Source organism: Oryzias melastigma, linkage group LG3 (genome assembly GCF_002922805.2).
Source record: "Oryzias melastigma strain HK-1 linkage group LG3, ASM292280v2, whole genome shotgun sequence".
In the NCBI taxonomy this organism is placed as follows: domain Eukaryota; kingdom Metazoa; phylum Chordata; class Actinopteri; order Beloniformes; family Adrianichthyidae; genus Oryzias; species Oryzias melastigma.
This window is the reverse complement of record NC_050514.1, coordinates 9,257,679-9,282,008: the sequence shown is the minus strand read 5'-3', so window position 1 is coordinate 9,282,008 and position 24,330 is coordinate 9,257,679. Positions and strand designations below refer to the sequence as shown.

At 39.7% G+C, this 24,330-nt stretch overlaps 2 protein-coding genes across 5 annotated transcripts; one reads left to right on the top strand and one right to left on the bottom strand.

Moving 5' to 3' along the window:
• Nucleotides 1-296: 296 nt before the first annotated feature.
• dapk2a (death-associated protein kinase 2a) lies at nucleotides 297-15,884 on the bottom strand. 3 transcript variants are annotated; one of them, XM_024263173.2, is made up of 9 exons: nucleotides 10,145-10,193; nucleotides 9,944-10,029; nucleotides 7,336-7,557; nucleotides 6,045-6,183; nucleotides 5,103-5,232; nucleotides 3,267-3,342; nucleotides 3,031-3,183; nucleotides 2,899-2,944; nucleotides 297-1,125 (listed from the first exon to the last, which is right to left on the bottom strand). In XM_024263173.2, the coding sequence occupies exons 2-9, from the start codon at nucleotides 10,003-10,005 to the stop codon at nucleotides 469-471; spliced, it is 1,485 nt and encodes a 494-aa protein (XP_024118941.1). In that variant the 5' UTR covers nucleotides 10,006-10,029; nucleotides 10,145-10,193; the 3' UTR covers nucleotides 297-468. The 3 variants fall into 3 exon arrangements, with proteins under 3 accessions (XP_024118941.1, XP_024118942.1, XP_024118940.1); XM_024263174.2 differs by lacking the exons at nucleotides 9,944-10,029; nucleotides 10,145-10,193 and adding an exon at nucleotides 15,799-15,884; XM_024263172.2 differs by lacking the exon at nucleotides 10,145-10,193 and having other exon boundaries at nucleotides 9,944-10,132.
• Nucleotides 13,500-24,240, top strand: LOC112140279 (SH2 domain-containing protein 7). Of its 2 annotated transcripts, XM_024263176.2 has the most exons (6): nucleotides 13,500-13,848; nucleotides 16,949-17,038; nucleotides 17,118-17,283; nucleotides 22,010-22,225; nucleotides 23,280-23,903; nucleotides 23,982-24,240. In XM_024263176.2, the coding sequence occupies exons 1-6, from the start codon at nucleotides 13,697-13,699 to the stop codon at nucleotides 24,024-24,026; spliced, it is 1,293 nt and encodes a 430-aa protein (XP_024118944.1). In that variant the 5' UTR covers nucleotides 13,500-13,696; the 3' UTR covers nucleotides 24,027-24,240. The 2 variants fall into 2 exon arrangements, with proteins under 2 accessions (XP_024118944.1, XP_036073242.1); XM_036217349.1 differs by having other exon boundaries at nucleotides 23,280-24,240.
• The last annotated feature ends 90 nt before the right edge of the window (nucleotides 24,241-24,330 follow it).

The window sequence follows — 24,330 nt, the reverse complement described above, 5'->3', positions numbered from 1 at the left end:
ATCAGTTTTTGTGCTTGATTGCACTTAAAACGTGCAAACATCAGCCAAAATAGAACCAGTTAGAATAATATCTGCTCAAATGAAAGGTCGATATTTTCAATAAAACAGCCAATATTGAAGGATTATTCAAATTTGTTTTTAGATTTGTGAATGATCTAAGAGAGGAATGAAAACAGTTCGGCAGAACTTTTATAAAATAAATATTGTACATTTTTCTGTTGAAATTGTTAAGGTTATCCTTTATTATTTATGGAGAATTGTGTCAAACAGCGTTCAGCTGTCAGCTTTGCAGTTAATTTTTTTTCTGTTTTTATTTAATCGTGTGCGTTATGCAATATTCCCCCCTTATTCGCGGCTCAGAGATCAGAGATCTCAACAAATACGCAGAATAATTTATTACAGCAAAACTGACATGTTATTGTAATACATTACTGTGTTACTCCCAACAATTTCAATCAGAAAGAATTGTTATCTCTGCTGTCCTGTCTCAGAGAAGACCTGGTTGATCCCAGACAGCAGCTCTCCTCCACAGGAGCGGTTCAGTAAATCTTTGAGAGCTTCATTCACATCATTGTTTAGGACTGTGGAGAAGCTGCAGTTGTGGTATCCTCCGCCTTCTACGTCCATAGGTAGTGCTGCCACAACCTCCTGCACCCATTTCAGCTCTTTGCCGATGTCTTGTCGCAGCGAATCCAGGTGTCTGTGCCTCTCTTGGTAACGATCATTGACTGCACTGAGACTGCAGCTGAAAGTCTGCATGTCTTCATGCAGGCTCCTCTTTGAGGCCTCCACTTTCCGGAACTCATAGCGAATCTGTGAGAGCTCCTGGCGTACGCCTTCACTCTCCTCTTTGTACCAGGCCTCCTTCTCGTTGAAGATGGACACTATGCTATCCACGTCTCCCTGTAGAGAGTCATGAATTCCAGCCAGGTTCATAAACAAGCTCTCCATTTGTTCAATGTCCTCCATCACCTGGGCAAAGCGCTCAAAGTTCACGTAAGTGTTGTTAGGAGGCATGCTGGAGTGGGACTTAATGGTGTATTCCTTGAGGCGTTTGGTCTTCAGCTGTCGCCGCTCCCGTTTCTTTGGCTCCATCACTTTATTTTCTTCTTTCTGTTCATTGAACTGGAGGAATGAAAAAACAGGATGTTATATGAACCCGTTTTTTCATTTATTTCTAGAAATACACAGATTTTAGCTTATTTTGGTAAATTCTGATGACTGCTTTTTACAGGTTTATCCTTGACTACTTTAAAGATCAAATGTGGATGAAAAGGGTTGTGTTTTATTTGTTTTTTTAAAGTGTATGAGTGCAAAAAAAATAATAATTTAAACCCTTGATTTGTTGGGTAGAACAATAGCCAGAATGACTTCTCTTTTAAATACTAACCTAACTAATACTACTGGAGTTTATTCTTTAATGGAGCTTTCAAAATCCAAACAGGTTTTTTGATCACTTATCTGAAAATTTGGAAATAGCTGTCAACACAATTTCCTTTGAAATGCAACAGTTTTATTTTGTTTGACATTTCTATTTCTGATGCATGATTCTGTTTTGGGGGAGGTGGTCATATAAGACCTGTGTAGGTCTTCACACTCTCCTGCACGGATGTATTTCGGTTGTATTTGTCTATGTAATCCATGTGATTGCATTTTATGTACGTGCAAATAAAGAAAATCAAAAGCTTTGAACAAGCAGGGACTTGGATTTGTTAGTGACGTACGAGTAGCATCCTTTTCACAACACTTCCGTGTTGTGAAAAGTATTTAAAAATTGATTATAAAGGAGAAATAATAATTACAGTTTTTCTGCCTGGCCAGAATGATATCAAAACTGTTTTTCATCTACTGGAAAAAAAGATGTGAAAGAAAAAGTCTGGAGTAAGATTTGTGAGATTTGCACTGCTTTGACATTTCACACCAAGCCTCTTCCAACTGTAGGCGGTGAACACGCATTAGAAAACTGTGAAAAAAAAACAAAAGAAGAAGAAGCCTCTCCTTGCCACTCCCTGCTTGTTAAAACCTGTGCTGAAAGTGTTTTAATGAAACTGCGAATTACAGGTTATCCAGGACCAGAGGTCTTTTGTAGAATAGTTCTTAAGTGGCTTAAATATTTCCTGACTGGTCAAACATTTAAAGTATACTGGCTGGGGTCCACACACAGGAAGTAACACAAAGACAATCCAAACTGGATGCTGTCAATTGCTACCATCTTTAGACTACAGTCACATCCCAAAATGCTACTGCGCTGCAACATAAATACAGGTTTTTTTTTAGCAAATTCAGCAGGCAGCTGTGTGGCTGTATCTGTGATTGCTGGGGTTGCAGTCACATTTTAGTGTGCTGCACAGCAGCTGCTGAGGTTTTTAGAAAAAGTTACAATTTTACGACAACCGGATAATTATTTGACATCGATCAGTGGTTGTCCAAGCACATTTGAGGTTGCGTGGTTTGTTGTTTCTATGGCAACTACTCTCAGGAGTGAGCTTGTTAAAAGTCCACATCCCTAACGATAAAAGCGGGCTCAGGAGGAATGTTTGAGGTTGGCCACCACGTGCTTTTATTGAGGCATTTAATTGGTCAGTTTCTAACTTGTAATAAAGAAATAACATTATGAAACAAAAAAATATGATGATCAAGAATATGTTAAAAAAATGATCAGAAGAATGGTTATTCAAATAGAATGACTGAGTAACTGCTGTTTATGTCTATTGAAGTCTATGGATTTTTGGCTTCTTGGAGTCAGAAGATACTTCCTGTTTGGAACACCAGGGGGGAGGAGTCACTCAGTCCAGTTCTCTTATATAGTCGATGGCGAGACCACAAACGGTGTATTGCAAGAGACCACCATATAAGTACCCACAGTTTACCACTTGAATAAACAGAGTTTCATTTTACCTTGATCCACGGGTGACTGAGGGCGTCCTGAATTGTTAATCGTTTTCTGGCAAACAAACAAAAAAAGGCACCAGATTTCAAACCTAATCCTTCTTCTGTGAAATGAGTTTGGTGAAATTGCATTCATTTTACTTCCTGTCTCTCTCCAGAAGCTGGCTGATGAACCTCTTGGCCAGATCACTGGTGGAACAGAAGAACTCCTCGTCAAACTCATAGTTGATGGCGGAGATGTTCCCCAGCGTGTCCTGTTTGGTTTCTCCAAGAAATGGAGACGCTCCGCTCAGCCTGGCATGTAGAGTACATCAAAACACACATTTCTCTACTCTGTTCAGTTGAAATAAGACACGTGTGCTTGAGGTTTTACTTGCAGGATGTAGGTGATGACGCCAATGCTCCACATGTCTGCTTCCAGTCCCAGAGGTTCATAGTTGACAATTTCTGGTGCTTAAACAGAAAAAAATAGTAAAACAAACGGCAGGAACGTCCTTATTTATTTATTGCATTGATCTTAACCAAAAGCTGGTAACTGTGAAGCAAAAAGTGAACTCTAAATGTCAAAAAACAAGCAATTAATGCATCAGTCAATGAATCTAGGTGCCAATGATTAGACTTTTTTATTGATGTGTAAAAAAAAAATGAAAAATCATGAAATTGTGATATCACTGATGAAGTTATACTGCATAACTATTTTGAATAAAATAAAGGAATACGTTCAAGAAAGTGAATGTTTCCCAGTGTTACTAACACCAACACTAGTTTGCTAATGGACCATATAACTGCATTTTCAGGTTAGTTTTTTCCTGCTGATTTTAAATTTTAAACCATGAAGTCATAGGATTATTTTTTCCTTCGGATATGAACTTTTGAACAGTGAATTAAATAATGCTCTGGATTAATTTAATTATAATACCCATATTAAATCAATTTAACTAGATTGTTAACCAATACAATTTTACAATTTTCCACTTTTTTTTTTGTTATTTTCCCCCAGTTTGATATGATGACAATGACATTTGTTATTCATCCAGGTGACCTTATCTATCTGGTAATCATCCCAGTAGCATTAATCCGTCAAGATGATGCTTTCAGTCCCAGAGGTTCACGTTAACAAACCCATGGCTTAGCACTGGATATCTTTTTTAGCTAAAATAATCAGCATCACAAACAGAAGCACACAATTGATTAACAGCAATGTTTGAGAACAGCTTTGGATTAAGTTGAAGTATCTTTTCAGATGAAGCCCTTTTTTCTTTTTTAACTCAATCCAATCTCAAAACTGACCAGAACAGCTCTGTCACCAACACCACAAGAACAAAGAACACACACAGTGTGTGTTCGCAATGATCCATGATCAAAAGTTCCCAGAAAGATAGAAATACAGAAAAACATTGAGTTTCATTGATTTGTTGAGCCCCTTGGCGATTATATATTAATTAAATCATCCAATATTGTAGCTTTAGGGGCCCATACCATGGAAATCAACTTTTTGAGCAGTTTTATAATGCTCATTCTTCACGATAAAGAACCTCAAAGTGGTATCTTGATCCGTTTATGCATTTAAGAGTAATAAACCTACACTCTGAGCAGCCCCTCCCATACCCACGAAAACGAGCGGGTCCTCACTGTGTGACGTAGACCAGGAGAATACCCCCTGGAAGAGTCTGCTGTCACAACACCGTCCTCAGGCTAACTCAAACACACACTGCTGCGATTGACCGAGCAGTGATCAGCTAGCTTGATCCTCTGGCAGTGGACGCCGGTTATCTGTGCAGTGTGTGTGTTGTGAGCTGAGTGTTGTGTAGCCATGGCTAAGAAACACTCATTTGGATAAGCATTTAAACTTAGTGCAGTGGCAAACACCACAGAAGATTTGTTTCATAGTTTAGCTTTTTTTGTTGTTTTTTGGTTGATTTGTTGGAACAGCAATAATGTAAAGTTAAAGTCCCATCAGTTGGCACATGCCTGGATTTGTGAAAATGTGTTTTCTGCCTTTGACCCAGGAACTCCCCTGTAGGAACAGTGGGCTGGATCCTCAACTGGGAACCATTTGTAGATTTAACCTCCCAATCCAACCCCTTAATGCTGAGTGTCGAGCAGAAAAGCACAATCATCAATGTGAACCCACTCCAGCATGCTGTGTCTTGAAAGGAAACGTCAGGGGCATGTATGCACAAGTACAAGCAGAACTAGATAGATAGTCTCACCAACAAACTCCGGCGTTCCAAAGATGTTTTTGAACTCGACTCCAGCTTCAATCTTGTGAGCCAAACCAAAATCAATCAATTTGATTCTTGGCAGCGGAACATTCTTGTCCAACAGCATAATATTTTCAGGCTGCAAACAAAGCATCCACAGAGGTCACTGAGACTTTTACAGTTTAAAAATGCTAAGTATTTTTTTTTATCAATTTAAAAGCATGTTTTTAAAAATAATAAAACTTCTAACACCAACAAAAGTCCAAATTTGTACATGTCTGTAATAGATCAGATGAAGGAAGAACAAAGCATAAAGAAAAATCAAATTAAATCCTCTAGATCACTTAAGGCAATATTTTATTCAGAACAGAAAAGGTGATTCCATAAGAAGCTTTAAATGAGACACATTCACACTTTTACCCCTGAATTCATTTCAAGCTTTACTCCTGGTTCACAGCGCATGCAGAAACTCCATGAAGCGCCGTGAACAGAGCCTGCTTCCATCCGAAGCCCTTGTTAACTTTTGGTGTAGTTCACACCAGACGCGAAGCGCCGCGGTCCTCCTCGGCTTCACACAGTACAGCGATCGTTTCTGTGTCTGGTCTATTTTTAATCCTGACAGGAAATGACGCCAAGACACACAAGAAAATACGTGTCTGCTATTAACTGGAGGTAAAGCGGATTCCATGAGTACTCCGCTTCGCGGCGCTTCCGCATGCGCCTTCTAGGCTTTCTAAAGGTCTCAACAAGAATTCTAGTTGTATTCGTTGTTGTAGTAGTTAAAACAAAAACAGACAGAAATTTATATATATTTTTATATAGATAAATTAAATTAAATAAGAGAAAAACTAAGTAATGTAGTTTTCATTCATATAAAAATTAAACAAAGGGTCAACATTTTACATCAGATACATCCCATAGTTTGATGTAAAGCTAACATTGGAGACCAACCTTGAGGTCAAAGTGAGCGATTTTTCTGGTGTGGAGGTAGTTCACCCCTTCCAGGATTTGTTTGATGAACTGGGTGGCCTCTTCCTCACTCAGAGACTCCTTTTGGGCCAGGAAGTCAAACAATTCCCCTCCAGAGACACTGAAAAACAAAAATGTGTGTTCCTGTTTGGTAATGAATTGTGCATAACCATCGGCATTAAAAGTTTTTAACGTCTAAAAAATTTCCACCACATATTACATTTTTCAAAAGTAAATGCAAATCTTATTGCAGATGTTATATATTCCACAAATTCAATTAGAGCAAGAGAAGATGTTGGGTTTTTTGTAAAACTGTCTTGTTGGTCACACAGAAGGCTGTGTTTATTGTAGTAATGAAAATGTTTCGATTCAATTCAATTAGACACAAGGTCCCAGAGGGGCTCACAAATCCTTAATATTCACCAGAATAGAGGTTAAGTGCACGCTTCTACTCTAGAATCCTCTGCAGCATGTGAAGGATCGAGTTCCAGCTTGTTGGAACAGGTTGGATTCCTTCTGAATATTTTGCAAACGCTGTTTGGCCAAAATGGAGTGGTGGAAATGAGGGGAACACCTCTTAAGTATTGTGATGACGTGTGATGGCTCTTTGACTTGACAAACCGTTCTGAGGAATGTTTCTCTCAGGCCTTCTCCAGTGTGGGACCCATGTATTGCTTTTGTAACTTTCTTCTCCATTTATTGTCAATGAAATGACACGTCAGGCTCATGAGAGACTCTGTCCCACCAGACAACCCAGCAAAACCCAGTTTTGGCGTATATTATACACTGTATTTCCCAAATTGTGGCATATACATTTTACTGCTGCAGTGTGGTAAAGGACAGAAAGTAGCATTGTACAGTTGAATTGAGCTTTGGGAGTTTTTCAGTTCTATATTTCTTTTCACTTTTTAGACGTATCTTGGCTGTGCTGCAGTCATACGGGGCTTGAATCCAACATCAGACACCACAGTGAATGGGTGATTGTCAGTGGGTATCATCTCCAAGACAAGCTTGTCCACAAGTTTGGACTTGCTGTCAGAATTTATCCAGAATTGATTATTATGAGTTGAAATTACCTATTGACAGTTCATGGAAATGTTTCCTGTGGGAAATATGGCAACGTCTACACAAAACCTTGAAGCTTAGAAATCAATATTCAGAGGCAGTGAGTGAAAGACTAAAACAATTTTCTGTTAATTATCAGTGTAAAATCAGACATGCGTAAATGTATGATTGAAGTTGAAGTTTCATGTCGTACATCAGTGCCACTTACAGTTCCAGGATGAGCACCACATCGGTGCGATTCTCGTAGACGTCGTGCAGCATGATGATGTTGGGGTGCTGAATCTGCTGCAAGATGCTGACCTCCCGTTCTATCTCCTCTCGACGCACTCCTCGTGAGCTCCCGGTGCTCTGGCGTTTCTTAATGAACTTGGCAGCAAATTCTAGACCTGTGCTCTTCTCTTTGCAGTGTTTCACAATTGCAAACTGTCCACTGAAACACAGAACCACAGTAGGACATCGTGGGATTTCAGGAAAAAAAAAGGATGAAGTAAGCTTTCATTCCTAAAGGTAAAAGAAAAAGTCACACAGCAATCTGTTATGATTCTCACTGTTGTGCTAAAAGAATGACTGATAAATTGGTCTAGATTTCTGGACTGTTCCTGCACATGTTCCTGGTAGCATCCTTACACGACTCAAACAGCTGGGATGATTTGATAAGCGAGCATGGTTAGGATGTCCTTTTAATATTTTGATCAGAACTTTCACCCAAACAAAGGTGATCATGGCTTGTGTGGCCCTGCAACAGACTGTTCTGCCCCACCTTGTCCCAACGGTAGCTGGGACAGGCAACAACAACCCATGACCCCAAAAGGGATTCAGTTAGAGCATGGATAGAAAAGGTGATCAGTTTTGCTCAGTCTGGATCCCCACTAGACGTGTCCTACAGGTGCAGCAGAAAATTAGCTTTTCATTTCTTAACATTTTACTATGTGGTAATGCCACAAGATGCTTTTTGAAGACCAAGAGGAGTCTCATACTTCTGTGTCTTTGTCACATACAAAGACTTATAGTGTGCTGGATCCCGTTTTTTGTCACTATCCTGCCCCCTGTGTCCACCAGTGATGGGGTAATCAGAATAATTTCTTAAGTATGCCCCCTTGTTCTATCCAAGGCATATTTAGAATAAAGTGGAGTAATCTGGACATCACAAGACACTGGACTGAACTTTTTTCAGTTATTTTTTTATCTGCATGAAGCCCAATGAGGAAAATTTCCTTTGTGATTTTGGGATATATAAATAAATTGAATTGAATTATCGTCTCTGGTGTCCGTGGCAGACATCAAATCCTGCCCACCTTTGTGATGGAGGGATCACATCAATATAAAGGTCAGGTCATCTGGACCCATAAGAGAGCACGAGGGTTAAAGCGCACTCTACCCAGATGACCTCTGCCAGAAGCCCTTCTGCAACCAGAGACTCACCTTTCAATGGTTTCAAGTTCTCATCCGTTTCCCAGATTTGGACCACTTTGCTTCTCGTTTTGGACCAATGTTTGTCTGTCCCATTCCTGTACCCCTGACAGACTTCTGGGTTTTGAGATTTTTTTTTTTTTTAGACTGTTTTGAGATTTCTGTGGATTCTGGACAGATCCAGTTTCTGGAGTTTTGACCGTTCTGGACTACAGCACATCTTTCTCTCTGCACTAAGGATGTAACAATTCAGTAAGAAACAGATTCAAACATGTCAGCATGTTCATTGATGCAAGGTTCCCATGCAGGTGCGCCTCTGTGTGTGTGTAGCGGACACTTTCAATGAAAAGTCAATGCCAACGCCAGACACCACAATTCATGGTCTCCGCGCACGGAGCGCACGTTGCTACGCACGTTTTTAAGTCAGAAAGCTCTACGGACTAATCGGGCACTCGCTGATCACTCACCGACTCTTCAGCCCGGTTCAAGGTGCTTTCACACCGGCCTTGTGCAGTGCGTTCAAGAACCCGCTTTACGTGGGTTTATGAACGTGCGCTCCGCAGGTGGTATCCACCTTAGTTGTGACTGTTATGAGACTTTATTGGCTAATTTTGGCCTCAATTAAAATGCATAATTGTCCCTTGGGATTATGTAACGTGCAAAACTGAAAGTCTTTTTTCTATTTGGCACTAAATGTTTAAATAATATGCAGGTATAGGGGCTGTCCTGCTTGGTTTTGGGGGTTTGTAATCAAACACGCCTCGTTCTGCAGCTGCCCTGAGTGCAGAGGAGCCAGAGCTAAATATAGAGGTCTTTTAAAAGCTTATTGAACAAACAGGACAGCTGGCTCTGTCTGACATGGTGACAAAAACAAATAACACTAACAGCTTAGTTATCCTTTAGGTCACATTTCTTCATCAATAGTCTACAAGAAGCTCACAAATTTTCACAGATGTGGAAAAGTTCCTTTTAGAAATAATGCGGCAATATTCTAAAACTGATTAATGAATCCATGTAAAATAAGATTTTAATCTGAGGAAAAAGCTATCATAAAGCAAAACTGACAGAATTCATCTCTGAACAATAGATACAAATTCTTCCATCATAAGATTGTCAAGACTTTTTTTTTATTTACTTACTCTGCTGAAGTTTGATTTCTGAAGAAAATTGTATTTCTCTCCATGCTTTAAGGGCCAGATTAAAGCTATTTTCATTTAAATAAGGTTATAATAACTAATGAAATGTTGCATTATCAACTGTATGATGTCACTCCACATGCTGTCAGATAAACCCATGCAAACTACAAAGGAGAATCCTGTTTATTTAATGCAGTAATCATTTTAAATGGATTATAGTCGTTCTTTTTTGGCCATGAAGGTTTATGGACGTGGCATGCATATCTGTACCTGCCCAGCTCTTCACCAATTACATAGAAATCCTCGACTTTTTCCTGCTTGAACGACTCCATGTCTTCAATCCTCTCTTCTTTTCACTGAAATGATGCACCACTAATGAAATTCCAAAACTATGACTCATTTAAGTGAAAAACAAAAACATACTATAAGCTTTTTTAAAAGGCAGCCTAAAAATATGTCTGCAGCACTGACCAGTTCAATGAGAGCCTCAGCCAGACTGTCTTCGTGCGTCAGAAATAACTCCATGTGAGATTTGAGCCGGGCTACAGCTGTACTGGGGCAAGCTAGTGCTGTGTGTTCAAATCTAAAACTTTAACACAACTTTAACACCTGATCATTTTGGGTTTTAAACTTGTATTTATGGAAGCTAGACATAGATCAGAAAAGTTTTCTTTTATGATTTTGCAATCAATCTCAATGTTGACTATAACAAAAGGCTTCTTGAGGTAACCTTGCAAGAGGAAGAACAGTTCACTAAATCCTAGTAGATCTGATGTTTATGAGACCTTAGGCTGGGTTCACACCGCAAGCGGAAGCGCCGTGAACCGGAGTGTGCGTGGAATCCGCTTCACCTCAAGTTACCACCAGACGCATCACAGTAGAATCTACAAATATAATGATTAACTAAAGTCAATTAAAGTTTGATTTGTTGCTAAAAAGGGAGAATTGAATTCAGATAATTCCATCCCTATTGTATCGTTTCTTTCCATATATACTGTACTTATACATAATTACCATAATCCAGTTCATATCAGATCAAGTGCAGATTATTTATCAAGTAACAAAATGGAGTGCTCACTGTTTATCCTCAGAAAAAAATCTTACAGAATTTCAGGAAACATTAATATGAACAGATGTAACAGATATGTGACACTCAGTATCATCTGAATACATTATAACATTATTCCAGATATCAAGTAAAGAAAATTGATAACTTATTATTATCAGATAACATGATTTAAGTAAAATTACACATTAAGCGCAGATTTAAAAAATCTAGTATTTATGTTGTGTAACTGCCTACGTGAATCATCTCTTCATTGGTTTATTTCTGGGTTTTGTGTTGTTGCTTTAGTTATTTATAACCTTCATTTGTTTGATATTTGCATTCTGTCTTCACGCTCTCACTGGGGGTGATCTTTTCTGGTTCTTGGGTGTGTTAAGGGTTTATTTCTCACTACTTTGCTTCCTTGGGTCTTTGCAAAAAACTAGCGTGCATCATTGCTCACTACATTAGTGAATGTGGACCACAATGCATTGAGGTCTAACATTTGTGGTGAACAAAATGTGTTTAAATGTAATTTTTTAATAAATCATCCGCATTTCCATCATCACAACACAGTGGAGTCACAAATAGACATTGCAAAATGTTTGTGTTGATTAAATTTTCACTTTGTGAAATCTGTGACGTCATATCCAGCATTTAGTAAAAGTTAAGTTGTGAGCATTGTGTCCGAATTGCTTTTAAAATCCAGGGCACTATTTTGTTCCACACTATATAGTTTTTTAGTAGTTAGGGATTAGGGGGGGATTTGGACAAAGCCTTACATCTGGTTCACACTGGACGCAGTGGAACAAAGGCTGCTTCCATTCGGCGCCCTTGTTAACCTATGATGTGGTTCACACCAGGCGTGGAGCGCCGTGGTCCTCCGTGGAAGGCCCACGCCGAGCAGTGGATCGTTTTGGTTTTGGCGTCTGATCTATATTGTGGACGAGTGATCCGCATCAACTCTGACAGGAAATTACATCAAGATACATGATAAATCCAGTTTATTTTCAATTTATAACCAATTTTTCACAATAAAACACCACGATTGACAAATGTGATCATGTTTTTGTATCTAAACAGACTGTAGAGACGAAAAGAAACATACAATCACAACACAACCACACACCCCTCTGTGTGTCTTAACAACAGATAAATTAAAGAAGTGTAGGCCTAATAAGTACTTGCTTCTTCTTAGCAGAAACATGGGGTCATATTTCAGGTCATTAACCAGGATGGCAAAAACAAAAAAACGGCTCTAGCAGAAGCTCCTGTCCAACGTAAAAGTGCACATCTGGTGTGAATTGCAGGAGAGAACGGATGCCGTGTGCACTCTGCTCCGCGCAATGTGAACCTAGCGTTACAAAGGTTTAGCCTCTGGCTGCCTTAAAATCTAGTATAGAGAATGTCTCAATCCAAATTCTTCCCTTCTCCCTTCACCTAAATTTAGCTCTCCAAACAGAGACTTATGAAACATAGTGTCTCATATTTCGGAAGTCACTTTCATTCGATGACGTCACCAATAATCCCCAGTCTAGCGTTAGCGCAGAGCTTCCAGCGCTCAAAAAAACATAACAACAGTGGTTTTATAACTTTAAAGAGGTCATGCTGCAACAAAAAGTCCATATTTACATTTAAATGTAAACTTCTGTGCTTCAGAGTGCACCCATGTGAAGAAAAGCGCTTCTCACCGCGACGTGGTTTAACCCTTGTGACAGAGGACTCTTTATCCCTCTGCTTGGAGGGTCGGATTTAAAATATTATATTATATATAAGGACTATATATTTCAAATTATATATTATAATCCGGATACTACTTGTCATGGTGCCCCTGCTCTCCTCTGCACCTCCTGATTGGACCCAGCTGCCAGCACTCTTCTCATCAGCCACAGTCAGCTATTTAAGAGGGGCCTGCTCCAGCATTCTTCGCCAGTTAGTTACCTTACCCGGTGAAGTACCTTGGCCTTGTGCTTCTAGTCTTTTTGAAAGTTTAAGCTTAAGTCATTTTTTGCTCATGCTCACGCTGACGTCTCATTCGCTTTGCCAGGATTTTTCCCACCACGTGCTGACCTGGGTCCATTGCCACTTAGCTCCACCATCTACCCGGCTGCAGGACCACGCCATCATCCAACTCACGTGCTGGTTCTTTGCTCCACCGTCTGGACTCCTGCTCCCACTCCAGCTTCAGTGCCCAAAACCTCATCGGACAATAAACTCTTTCCTACTGCCTTCTGGGTTTCAGCATCTGAGTCTGCTTCGTCTGGCAATCACATGACAACTACTTGCACTACAAATGTCCCTTCAAATGGAGGGATAGGGAAAGGGAAGAATTCTGATTGCAAACCTCCCCCACACCCCTTCCATAATTAAAAACCTATTTTGCTGGACCCTCCTGGTACTAAAGTGTCAGGAAATGGTGGTGTTGGACCCAAACTACGACCAGCTTGATTGCAGGAACTAAAAAGCATAAAAAAATGCTTAGACAAGAATAACCTAATAAAGGGGGGTTAAAAAAGTGTGTCAAAGCAGATGATTAGAAAACCAGACTCTGAAACACACAGTGGAAGATTAACGTAAAAATAAAACAGTGGTGGATATTAAAACTTTAGCCTGCCTTTTAAATGTGACAGGCTGAATCAGCATTACAGGACCCGAAAAAACATAACTGAAAACAAACCAAGGGGACACTTTTCAAAGAAAGCATCTACACTAGAACAATTTGACTAATTTGACTTTGAGTAATTGGCAGTTCATTTTATTTTAACCAAGTATGCTGCATTTTTCTGACTCAACAGTTTATCCTGTTAGTTCAATCTGGGACAGGAAACTGTGACAGGAGGGAGCGCACAAACTGCAACAATGGTGCTATTCATGCTTGAGTGAGGCCGAACTGACAGTCAAATGAAGCTCCTCTTCCTCCTGCAGAGACAGCACACTGCTGCACCTGCGCTCCACCTGTTCCTGCCAGACAGAAGAGGATGGAGAAGAGACTGGGTGCTGACTTGCATGCAGAGGCAGCAGAGGGGGGCCTGAAGGAGCTGGTCTTGTCCTGGTTCCAGGAGACACAGGCGCCGCAGATGATGAGCGATGGAAACTTTCCCGTCTGGTTCCAGGGCCTCGCTCCAAGAAAGTAAGTCACACAGCCACAGAGAGCCTATGGAGTTTTGTTCTGCCTACGGATGTGTTTTAGCTGCCTTCAGACTGTTATGTGTAATCGGTATTCTTTATCAACATTGTCTTCAAAGTTCTACTTGCATCTCTAGCTGTACCGTTTCTGTTTAATGAGATTCTTCAAAGTATAAAACTGTTACTGACAGAATATCAACATTTTGTTTCTCATAAATTAGAGGATTATTGTTAACTGTTACTTGGAAACATTTGAGAACTGAATGCAGACATTTGTTGTGATGTTCTTGATTTGAATCCTTTATTTTGAATTAAAAAAAGCCAACAAAAAAAACAAGCTTATGTAACAGGCTTCTGTAAAATATACAAATTCGTATAAGAGAGAATCATTTTATTTTAAAGAGACCATACCATAAAAAATTCTACTTTTTGAGCTTTCAGGTGTATTATATTGTTCATTCCTCACTAAAAAGAATCCAAAAGCGGGATTTTGATTCGTGCACAACCTCAGCTCTCAACAGCAGCCCCTCCCATACCCATGAAAACGAGCGGGTCCCAACACAAACACTTTCTTCGCAAAGCTAGGAGCTCAAGCTAGCGGTGATCAACACGCCTCATGAAAAAGAAATAAAACAGAGGTTTTAATTTCAATACTGTGGCTTTTGTTCTCATTTTAGTGTCAGTCGCACAAATGAATTGATGTCCCTTCGGGAAAAATGCAAACTTAAAGGAAATGCGGCGTTGTGGTGTTGGAATGATCAGGAAAATGCCTGTCCGACTTAGAAAACACATCAAAAATACAACACATCTTCCAACACCACATGGATGGAAAATAACCTTTTGCACCTAAACTAAGGTCAATTTTTTTTCAATGCATCATCAATGGGAAGACAACAGAAACACAGGGACGATAAAAGTTTTAGAAGGATTATCAATATAATTAATAGTTTGTCAGGCCAGGTTAAATGGTGTAACGAGCCGTTGTTTGCCAACCCCCTGATCTAGTTATTTGCCAATACTGATATTACTGTCAAACCATGGAATGCTACAAAGGTTTTTAAAAAAATAAATAGTATTTGTTTGCCAAGATAAAAATCCACCTGAGTATAAGGTGAAGAAAAACTACTTTGATGAATATAGTTTTTACCAAAAGTTACTGAAGTAAATGCTGCTGTGTAAATGTGACTCTTTACTAGTCACCTCTGGTTGCATTAGGTAATGATGCATGTTATGGCTGGGTTTTTACCACATCAGGAAACATTGCTTTTGACAGTTAATATGGGTCACGGAGACCACTGATTGTGTCAATGAAGCAAATCAGAGCGAATAATTGGACTTGTCACCTGTCAGGTAAAGCATGCCTCCACTTATTGACTTTTCAATTTTAACTATGCATTAAATTGTGCTGTTAAAACCGTCTGTACAGTTTTCTTGGAAAGTTGTTGAGATACAGAGGAGAAAAAAGTTTAGAGCCACGCAGAAACAAGCTTTTTTTCTTTTTACATTGGATGGATGATTTCACACTTTACTGTGCAACTTGATTTCTGACAAAAATGTACCTCCTATTTTTGTTCTTTTCTGCCAACTTGCACAGAAAAGCTCTGATGTTAAAGTTTCTACTGCAGGTTTTCTTATGAGTATTACTTATTTTGTTCATCTTTAACTGGTCTTCAATAGAAAAGCATCTTGCTGATGCAATCGTCACTTGACAGACTTTCCTTTTCAACTTTAGTTGCTGAAAAAAAATCTCTTCTAATTAGCAGATTTGAATAGAAAAGTCCAATCAGCTGCTTGCTGTCGTGGTTGATTTCTGCCAACTGCTCATGTTGGGTTGTCAGGCCTGAGATGTTTTCTCCAGCAGATAGCAGCATCAGCAGTAACAGTGGGGGTCTTCTGCCACCAGTGACTCAAATAACATTAATGAACTTAAACAACAATAGAAAAAGATAAATACCTGGTGTGGTGCACGCATTTACTGCCCTGGTGGCACTGTGATGGCGGCAGGCACGACACAACCCATACTCATGACTGATTACCTGGTTCAGGTGTGTCCAGTTAATAGGAATGTACCTGAGCAGCATGCTTTACAGCATTCACAAAATGAAAAAGAATGCTATAGAGATTCTCCTACTCCTTTCTGTACATTTTTGTCTCGTATAAACTCAATCACATTTTCAGTGATTTCAGCAATCTTGGACTCAAAACGTTCCGCTTGTTCAGGACATTACTGCTTGTACTTTTGGTACTCATAAACTTAATAGTTTTTGAAATATTTGGCAAAATATGCCCTATAAGAAATGAATGAGAAATTGCTCAAATCCTTCATAAACTTTGTGCACTTTGACACTTGTGAACTTCTGCAGACTTTCAGCTCGAGACAACATACTTTAAAATGTTCAGCAACCACTTGGTTTTTAGGTCAATTTGGCATTTAGCTCTTATTTTAACGACATGCTAGCTGTTTTCGACTAATTCTGAAAATTTCCCAATTTTTAGATAAATTTGGAGTTAAGCTAATATTTAAGCATTATGCTTTTAGCTAATTTAGACATGGTTCCAGTTTTTGCCTAATTTAGAGTTTAGCTAATGTTTTAGCATTATGCTACCTGGTTTTGCTCATTTAGACATGGTTCCAGTTTTTTTGCTTAATTTGGAGTTTGGCTAACATTTTAGCATTGTGTTAATTGTTTTGGCTAATTTATAAATGGTTCCATTTTTTTTTTTTGTTGCTAATTTGGCATTTAGCTATATTTTAGCAAGCTTTCAGCTTCACCATTTTCAGCTAACTGCTCTGGCGTCTTTAGCGGCCACATCGAGCTTACAAAGCATTCACATTTGCATTATTCCAGGTAATGCCATAATCTAGTAATTTTTTTTTTGGCCTGCAGTACTAAAACAGCACACTGAGGGAAATATTCTGTTCATCCTGACTTCAGGAGGGTACACACTAACACACCAGATCACAGTGAACTGCTCTTCACAGGTCGATCCCCTTTTCCAGGTGGACCTGTGGAACAAGCTTATGTGTTGAGGTGTTGCAACATTTTGAATCTAATTTGCTTGCGTGTCAGTTTCATTTGCCTGTGTGTTCTTCTCTGTTGCAGGCATGCAGAAGATCTTCTGAGAGATAAAGGAGTGGGTTCTTTTCTCATTCGCCTGAGTGATAAAGCCATTGGTTACATCCTGTCCTACAAGTGAGACAAATAAAGTTCGTTAAACTTTGTTCAGATGCTTCTCAGCCGCTGTTCTGACCCAGCTTCTGGTCTCTGTCAGGGGCCAAGACCGGTGTCGTCATTTTGTCATCACTCAGAACCAGCATGGGCAGTTTATGGTAGCTGGAGACTGTGAGCTGTTTGGGAGTCTGAATGAACTGATAGAGCACTACAGGGTCAGCCCCATTCAGCCGTTTGGGGAATGTCTGACTTTCAGCTGTTGTGAGGTAAGATGATGATGATGGGTCTCCATTTGTGCATTTCTATCTTTTTTAAATAGCAGTTTAGTTTTCAAATTAAAGAAACAAAAAGCCATTTGTGCTTGAACACAACTCAGTTTTCCATCTGCCTGTCAAACTCAGCCTTCATGTAAGGATCTGTGTCAGCATCAATGCTGCTGTTTTGCATCCCACAAAGTAGGAGATGGTATGTTATTTTTCTTGGTTGGTCTATCATTCACCAATAAAAGGATGTTTGTGGACAGTAAGAAAAATACTTTTATTTTTATTTATTTTTATTTTTTAGACTATTTTTATGATGTGTTTTGTAGAACATGATGTTCTTTGCCTGAGGTGCTTTCCTTTGAACTACTGTGCAGCTTCTGTTCCAGATTAATGCAATTTATTACGATGAAAAGGTAGAAAAATACCAGCAGTCTGTCTGATGTTGTTTGTCCTAGGCATTCTCAGGAAGTAGTATCTTTGCAGGCCCTTTTTCTGCAATTGCGTATTATTATTTCTGTTTGGGCTCTCCTCTATGTGGAGGAAGTGCAGTCGGGGGAGGAAGGTGAGGAAGTGCCTCACCCATCATCTGGAGGTGTATACTAGTAAATATTTGCCCACTGCAATAAAATTTCTGATTGATTCAATACTTTCAACCATTTTTATAATCAGATTCACTCTATCTTCTAGCATATTTCCTGTTCAATTACAGTTTAGGCAGCGAGGTGAGGCAGCACAGAGATCTACCTCTTCACGTTAGATCCCACAATCCCTTGCCAACTGGATAAAGTTTGTGCCTTAGAGCTACTTCATAAATGCAACAAATGTAAATGGTGTAAAACTCTGTCCTGGGAGAATTTTGATAAAGACATTGAGAAGGACCGTTGGTGAGTCAACATTCGTAGACATTTTGACAAACTGTCCAGAGCCTCCAGAGATGAAAGTGGCCATACCAAGATTTTCTTAAGCCTTTCAGAGTGAACTTTACCTACATATATTACCTTTGGAACACTAAAAAACAAATTGTCTATGAAATATCAGTTATTTTTGTGAGTTCTTTCCTTCCCGAAGGTAAAACGACTCGAATCCTGAGGCTCCGCCTACTGCTGAGTGTAGGTGCCGCTCATTTCATGACGTCATCTTAGAGCCGGCAGTGTCTTTGTTCCGAAAATAAACAACATCCAAATTTTTTCACAGATGGATGCACATATCAGACATCTGCCCTTAGCAGCCCACGCAACCGATACTCTGGTTCACACACAAATACATGCAGCCTCTGGACGATTGTGCCTAACCTGGGGTGGGGTGTCTTAAAGGAACCCCATGTCTAAAGCAACAAACAACTGTTTGAGTTAGAATTTATTGAAGACAAGACACAACTAGGAGATTTACAGCATTGTTCATCTAAAATGAAAGTTTTTTGCTGATCACCGCTAGCTCCGTTGAGAAACTGAGTGTTGGTTTTAGACTGGGGGCGGGGATGCCAGAGCACTCTTCCTGAAAGGGGCAGTCTTACTTTGTGACATCAGCACGTGAGGACCCGCATGTTTTTAGAGGATTACTCAGCAATGCGTGAACGGGTCAAAATACCGCTTTGGGGTTCTGTGTAGTGAGAAGTGAACAGTATAATACACTTTAACACTCAAAAAGTTGTTTTTTCATGGTATGGCCCCTTTAAGCAAATTTCTGCCATCCATTCTAGTCTGGGTAGAAAGTTGTTGTCCTCAACCGGGGATATTCTCAGGCTAGGTTACTTTAAGGACCTTCTCAACCCTGTTGACGCTGTTATAGACGCAGAGGCCAGGGACTCTTTGGACTCTAGAGGGTTTCTAGGAGTTTACTTATCGAGTGCACATGTGTTTTGTGGCTTTGGAGAAGGTATTCAACCGCAGCCACCCCCTGATGTCCTGTGGTGGTCGCTCTGTAGTAATGGGATCCCAGGAGTTTTGTCATGTCCCTGTATGACAAGATCAAGAGCTTTGTCCACATAACGAGAAGTCAGTAGGACCAGGTTCTAGTGCATGTTGGATTCAGGCAGGGCAGCGTTCTGTCAGAAGTGCTGTTCTTGATTTTCATGGAGTAGTAGTAGTATTCATCAAAACTGTTCTTCTGGTGGCAAGACGAGCAGTCATAAAGTACTTTGACCCTTTAAACCCTGTTGGTTTGGCTGCTGTGATGACTTGGTTCTGTGCTCTGGTACAATTAACCCTTTAACTCCAGAGCTGTCAACATTGACATCTAAATAACACATGCTCTTTGACATTCTGTAAATATTTGACCATTCATATGGTCACCATAAATCAGCTGATTCTGACACAAAGAAATCAGCTTTTCATTGATATGCAACACTTAATGATTATAAAGTCTTCCAAAACAGCACAGAACAGCTTTTTCAGAATCAGCTGAAGGATGTGGATTAGATTTGCACTTCACTGCTGTGCAGTGTTGGATATAGGTCCAAGGCTGCTTTTCTCCGATTCCAAATCCGCTGGAATTCCTTTAACTGTACCAATGGTTTAAGAGTTAGGGTAGTTGCAAGAATGTCAACACTAAAGCTGAAGCTTTGGTATAAAAATATAAAAGACCCACTCCATTGAAAATGATGTCTTTGGTGCTTTTAACATGTTCTTGTTGCATTTTTTTTCTTGAAGAAGACCATAAACTAAGAATATTAAGAATAGTATTTAATTATTTATATTGTCCCCGCCTTCGCCCATCAGTAGCCGGGTTAGGCTCCGGCACCCCCGCGACCCCGAAAGGGACAAAGCGGTCAGGAAAATGAATGAAATGAATTTAAATTGTGGTGAATCAGAAGCAGACAACATATGTTGTTTGTATAGATCATATTTGTGACATAGAAAATCCATTGGTAGGGTCACAAGCTCCCTGTTCCCCTCCATTCTGATGCATCCACTTGCAGATAAATAGATCCATAAACGTCTTCATTTTCCTCATTTGAGCTGGAACCTAGCTCAAAGCTGTATAGCTGGATAACGCCAAAATTGCTCACCATTTTTTGCTATATTAATGTTAGCTTTGGGCTCTGTCCTATTTCCCTCCCTAACTTCATACTACACTAACTATATCGTGCAGTACGATAAAGTACCCTGGATTTTAAAAGCAATTCAGTCACCATGTTCACTACTTTTTTTTGTTTTACTAAATGTCATGTATGACGTCAATGATTTCACAAAGTGAAAATCGAATCAATGTGAACATTTCTCAACGTTTATTTGTGACTCCCATGTGTTCTGATGATGAAAGTGTGGATGGTTTATTAAAAAGTTACATTTAAACATGTTTGTTTCTTTGCAAAAATTGTTTCACTGCAATGCATTGTGGTCTATATTCACTAATATAGTGAGCATTGATGTTTTTCGCAAAGACTTCTGGAAAATGAAACAAATGGATGTTTTCAGATTTCATGGGCTCAGACCAAGTTTCTTCAAAAAAAGAGCAATAAACGCTTGGAACTTTTTACCATTAATTTTAATAGAAAAATGTTCAAAATATGCTTGTAAAAACAACTGAGGTCACATTTTGGAGCTGCATATTTTGAATAAAGTATATTATTGAGTAAAAGTTGAATGAGATGTAGATTTTGATTGAGTAATGGATTTAATCATCAAGATTCTGGGTGTAGGAACTCTTTTTAAATTGCTCTTTAAAATGTGAGTTTAATGTGTTTCCATAATGTGTTTTTGAGATGGCATAAAACGGTTTTGATGTTTTATTTTTTATGAATTGTGTTGTTGTATGATGCGTTTTTATGAAGGACTCCACCATTAGCTGTGCTCTGCTAAGCAGATCCTATAAACAGTACATTTGTAGTGCACTCGACTGTGGAATTGTAGATTCAGACAGCCCTACAAAATGCGGAACACACTATATAGTGAGTAGTGAAGGAATTCTGACAGCCTGGCATCGTGAGCAGCTGTAAGACAGAAGGAGAGTGTAAACAAAGGAATGCTGTGATATCGACGAAGGGTTACTTGCACTCCAACAGTCCCGGCCACAACCCAGAGGCAAATTCCAATGAGCTCCTCCTGCGGCTCTGCAGAAAATATGTTTTAAAAATAGACAGGCTTTTTTATTTTATTTTTTTTTTTAATTAAGACAACATAATCATAATTTAAAGACCATTCGGAGGATTTGACAAATGATAAAAAAATACAGTATAAAAGAACACATTTTTCAGTAAAATGCATTTTTTTTTCTTCTAAGCTCTTGTTATTCCGTTTATGACAATGAACCAACAAATAGAGGGAATACGGCTTCACTATTGTAAAGGTATTAGGAGTGGCATCATGCTCAGGCATGGATCATACCACATGACCGTTTGGAGAGGGGGAGGTTGGTGTGGGCATTTGCTCCCAAATGAATAAATCAATGACTGTTTTTCTCCTTAGGAATCTGCTGGAATTACGTTGATCGCGTTAACGGTTGAAAGATTACAGTAAATCAAGTAACAAAAACCCTGGAGCTCTGATGTTCAAGAGTTAATAAACATTAATTAAGGAATACATAAAAACACAGTATAAACTGTTGACATTTTTTAAAATAACAGTGAAATTCAATTTATTAATTCAATCAAAAAATTGCACTTAAAAGTTTAATAATAGAAAATTATAATAAGGATAAAAATTTTCAATAAAATGGATATGACAAATTATAAAAGACATTTGTCTGGTTTGATTTATAGGTCCGTAATAACCTGGTTTGTTTCTTTCAGGAAGACGCAGAGGATCTGTATGACATGGTAAATGTGCAGAGAAAATCGGAGGTCAGTGTGCAGGCTCTGCGGAAAATGTGGCAGAAAAGTGAATCAATAAAAAAGCAAGACTATCAGCATCAAAATGCTCCGGCTCAGACTCCTGATCTGCCACCTAAATCTAGACCCAGGAAGCTGAAGGGGACCGTATCTGTAGACGGTCTACCCCTCTCACAGGTAAGAGGCAACCTGGATCTAATGCAAATTTTGAATTGAACTTTGAAGGTCGTAAATGACTTAAGTTAAAAGTAATTGTATGAGGTATGATCTACATTTAATTATGATTTATTGAAACTATGTATGTAGACATTTAAGCTGTACAGCTGGAGCTGGTCACCTGCAGTGTGACGCGGTAAAGTCTGCGGGTGGAAAGACCACCGGGTACGTCACGCTGCGCATGTGTTCCATGTTCAGTAACGTGCCATGCTGGGTTTCATGAACGCGCATTCAGCTGGTGGTGTTCACCTCAGACAAGCTGAAGAAAATGATATTTTATCCTTCATGATCATGTTTACTACGGTTGGCACTTCCATGTTTTTAAAAGGCTCTAAATATGCATCACTACCAAATTCGAGTCCCTGATTTGTAAAAGTTCACTGTCTTCGTGATTTAGCGCCACATGATCGATGAGCGCCCGTTTCGGCTCTCAACTGCTTGGCTCATAGATTTAAAAACTTGATGTGTAGTTCTGGACGCGGAAGCCCAGAATTTTGTTTTGAAAGCCCAAAAGCTAATTGTTTTTGACAGTCTTTTGTGCCCTCAGCAATTACGTTGTTGAATTTGGATAAAACTGTTTTTTTAGGTTTTTGCTAACGTGATATTGTTGTGTGTTGTTGTTATGGAGCTGATGAGCACTCATTTTAAACTATGATGGTCTGACACATTAATGTGATTGTGTTGGGTGTGAAACTGCACTGGAAGTTCTACAAATGAATTGCCCTCTGGGACCAATAAAGTTCTCTGAATCTAAATCTGAATTTGGATTGACGTGCGTTTACATAGACTTTTCATTAAAAGTGGCTGCTTGAATGCGGTTTGACACAGCCGGTGTGAACATACCTTTAGTTTGTTCTTGCTACACTCTTATTGTTGTATATGTGCGTGCACATACATATAACTTCCCAATGACCCCCACCCAGTGCCCATCTGTACAGCTAATTTAACTAAGGAAAGGAAACGCTTTAAAATTCCACCTTTTCTTAATCTTACTCCTGTTATGCTGTGTTTTTAGGATGCATCAAAGACCCCAAAACCAGACTCCTCCCTGGGTTCCACTCTAGGAGAAACAGAAGCACATACAGATGAAGGCCTGGCCAACCTCAGCACAACTTACCACCGGTTTAAGGGAAGCACAAACCCAATGTCAAGCAGAGACTTAGGAGGCTCCATGGACACCAGCTACCCTGCCACCCTTTCCCCAGCAGGTGATTCGTTCTCTGAGCTGAACCATGAGGAGGGCAGGTGCCATTCCCTTCCACAGTTGAATAGCAGCACAAAGGAGGAAGAGAACCCGTCCCAGCTCGACAGCCCCTCTCTTTCTAAAAAGAAATTTACTTGCCAGACATATTCTCTCCATGCTCCATCTACAAGTTTACTGCTGACACAGCAGGAGTTCTTTGATGAGGGAGACCTGAAGCTCAACCCACTTTATGGGTCCTGTGAGGGTTCTAAAGGAACGACAGCTCAGCAAGAAGCTGACACGTATGAAGAGGTTCCTAAAGAACCAACGTCAGCAGAGCAACCTGATGACACGTATGAGCCCATCCCCAGAGAGGCCACGGCTGACCATGCCAACACTTACGAGTCACTGCAAGACCTAAAGACCAAAACATCCAAACCCAATAAGCAAAAAAATGTAAGTATGGGATTGGCTAATGCTAGCACTGAAAACTGCTATGGTCAACCTGATAGTTTGCTTGTTTTCTGTTTATAGAACAAGACGTGGAAGAAGTTTCTCCCTGATTACAAGAAAAAATAAGGGTCACGTTTTTTGTTTTTTTTTTGGATTGCCACAAGTCAATATTTTGAATATCCTACTTTTCTTGACCCAAATAAAGAGATTAGTTTATGAGTTAAACACTTTGTCAGACATACAGAATGTCTAACAGCCTCCAGGACTGACATGGCTATTCATTCATTCATTCATTCATCTTCCTGACCGCTTCATCCCTTTCGGGGGTGCCGGAGCCTATCCCGGCTGCTGATGGGCGAAGGCGGGGTACACCCTGGACAGGTCGCCAGTCTGTCGCAGGGCCTCAATCACACACCCATCCACTCTCACA

Excerpts from the sequence above, each read along its gene's own strand:
- dapk2a (XM_024263173.2), bottom strand. The coding sequence starts at position 10,005 with ATGGAGTCGTTCAAGCAGGAAAAAGTCGAGGATTTCTATGTAATTGGT. Across the intron at positions 6,184-7,335 it reads GTGGTGCTCATCCTGGAACT|TGTCTCTGGAGGGGAATTGT; the intron begins GTAAGTGGCACT and ends TTTGTTTTTCAG. Across the intron at positions 3,343-5,102 it reads TGGAACGCCGGAGTTTGTTG|CACCAGAAATTGTCAACTAT; the intron begins GTGAGACTATCT and ends TTTCTGTTTAAG.
- LOC112140279 (XM_036217349.1), top strand. The coding sequence starts at position 13,697 with ATGGAGAAGAGACTGGGTGCTGACTTGCATGCAGAGGCAGCAGAGGGG. Across the intron at positions 17,284-22,009 it reads TGACTTTCAGCTGTTGTGAG|GAAGACGCAGAGGATCTGTA; the intron begins GTAAGATGATGA and ends TGTTTCTTTCAG. Across the intron at positions 22,226-23,279 it reads ACGGTCTACCCCTCTCACAG|GATGCATCAAAGACCCCAAA; the intron begins GTAAGAGGCAAC and ends CTGTGTTTTTAG.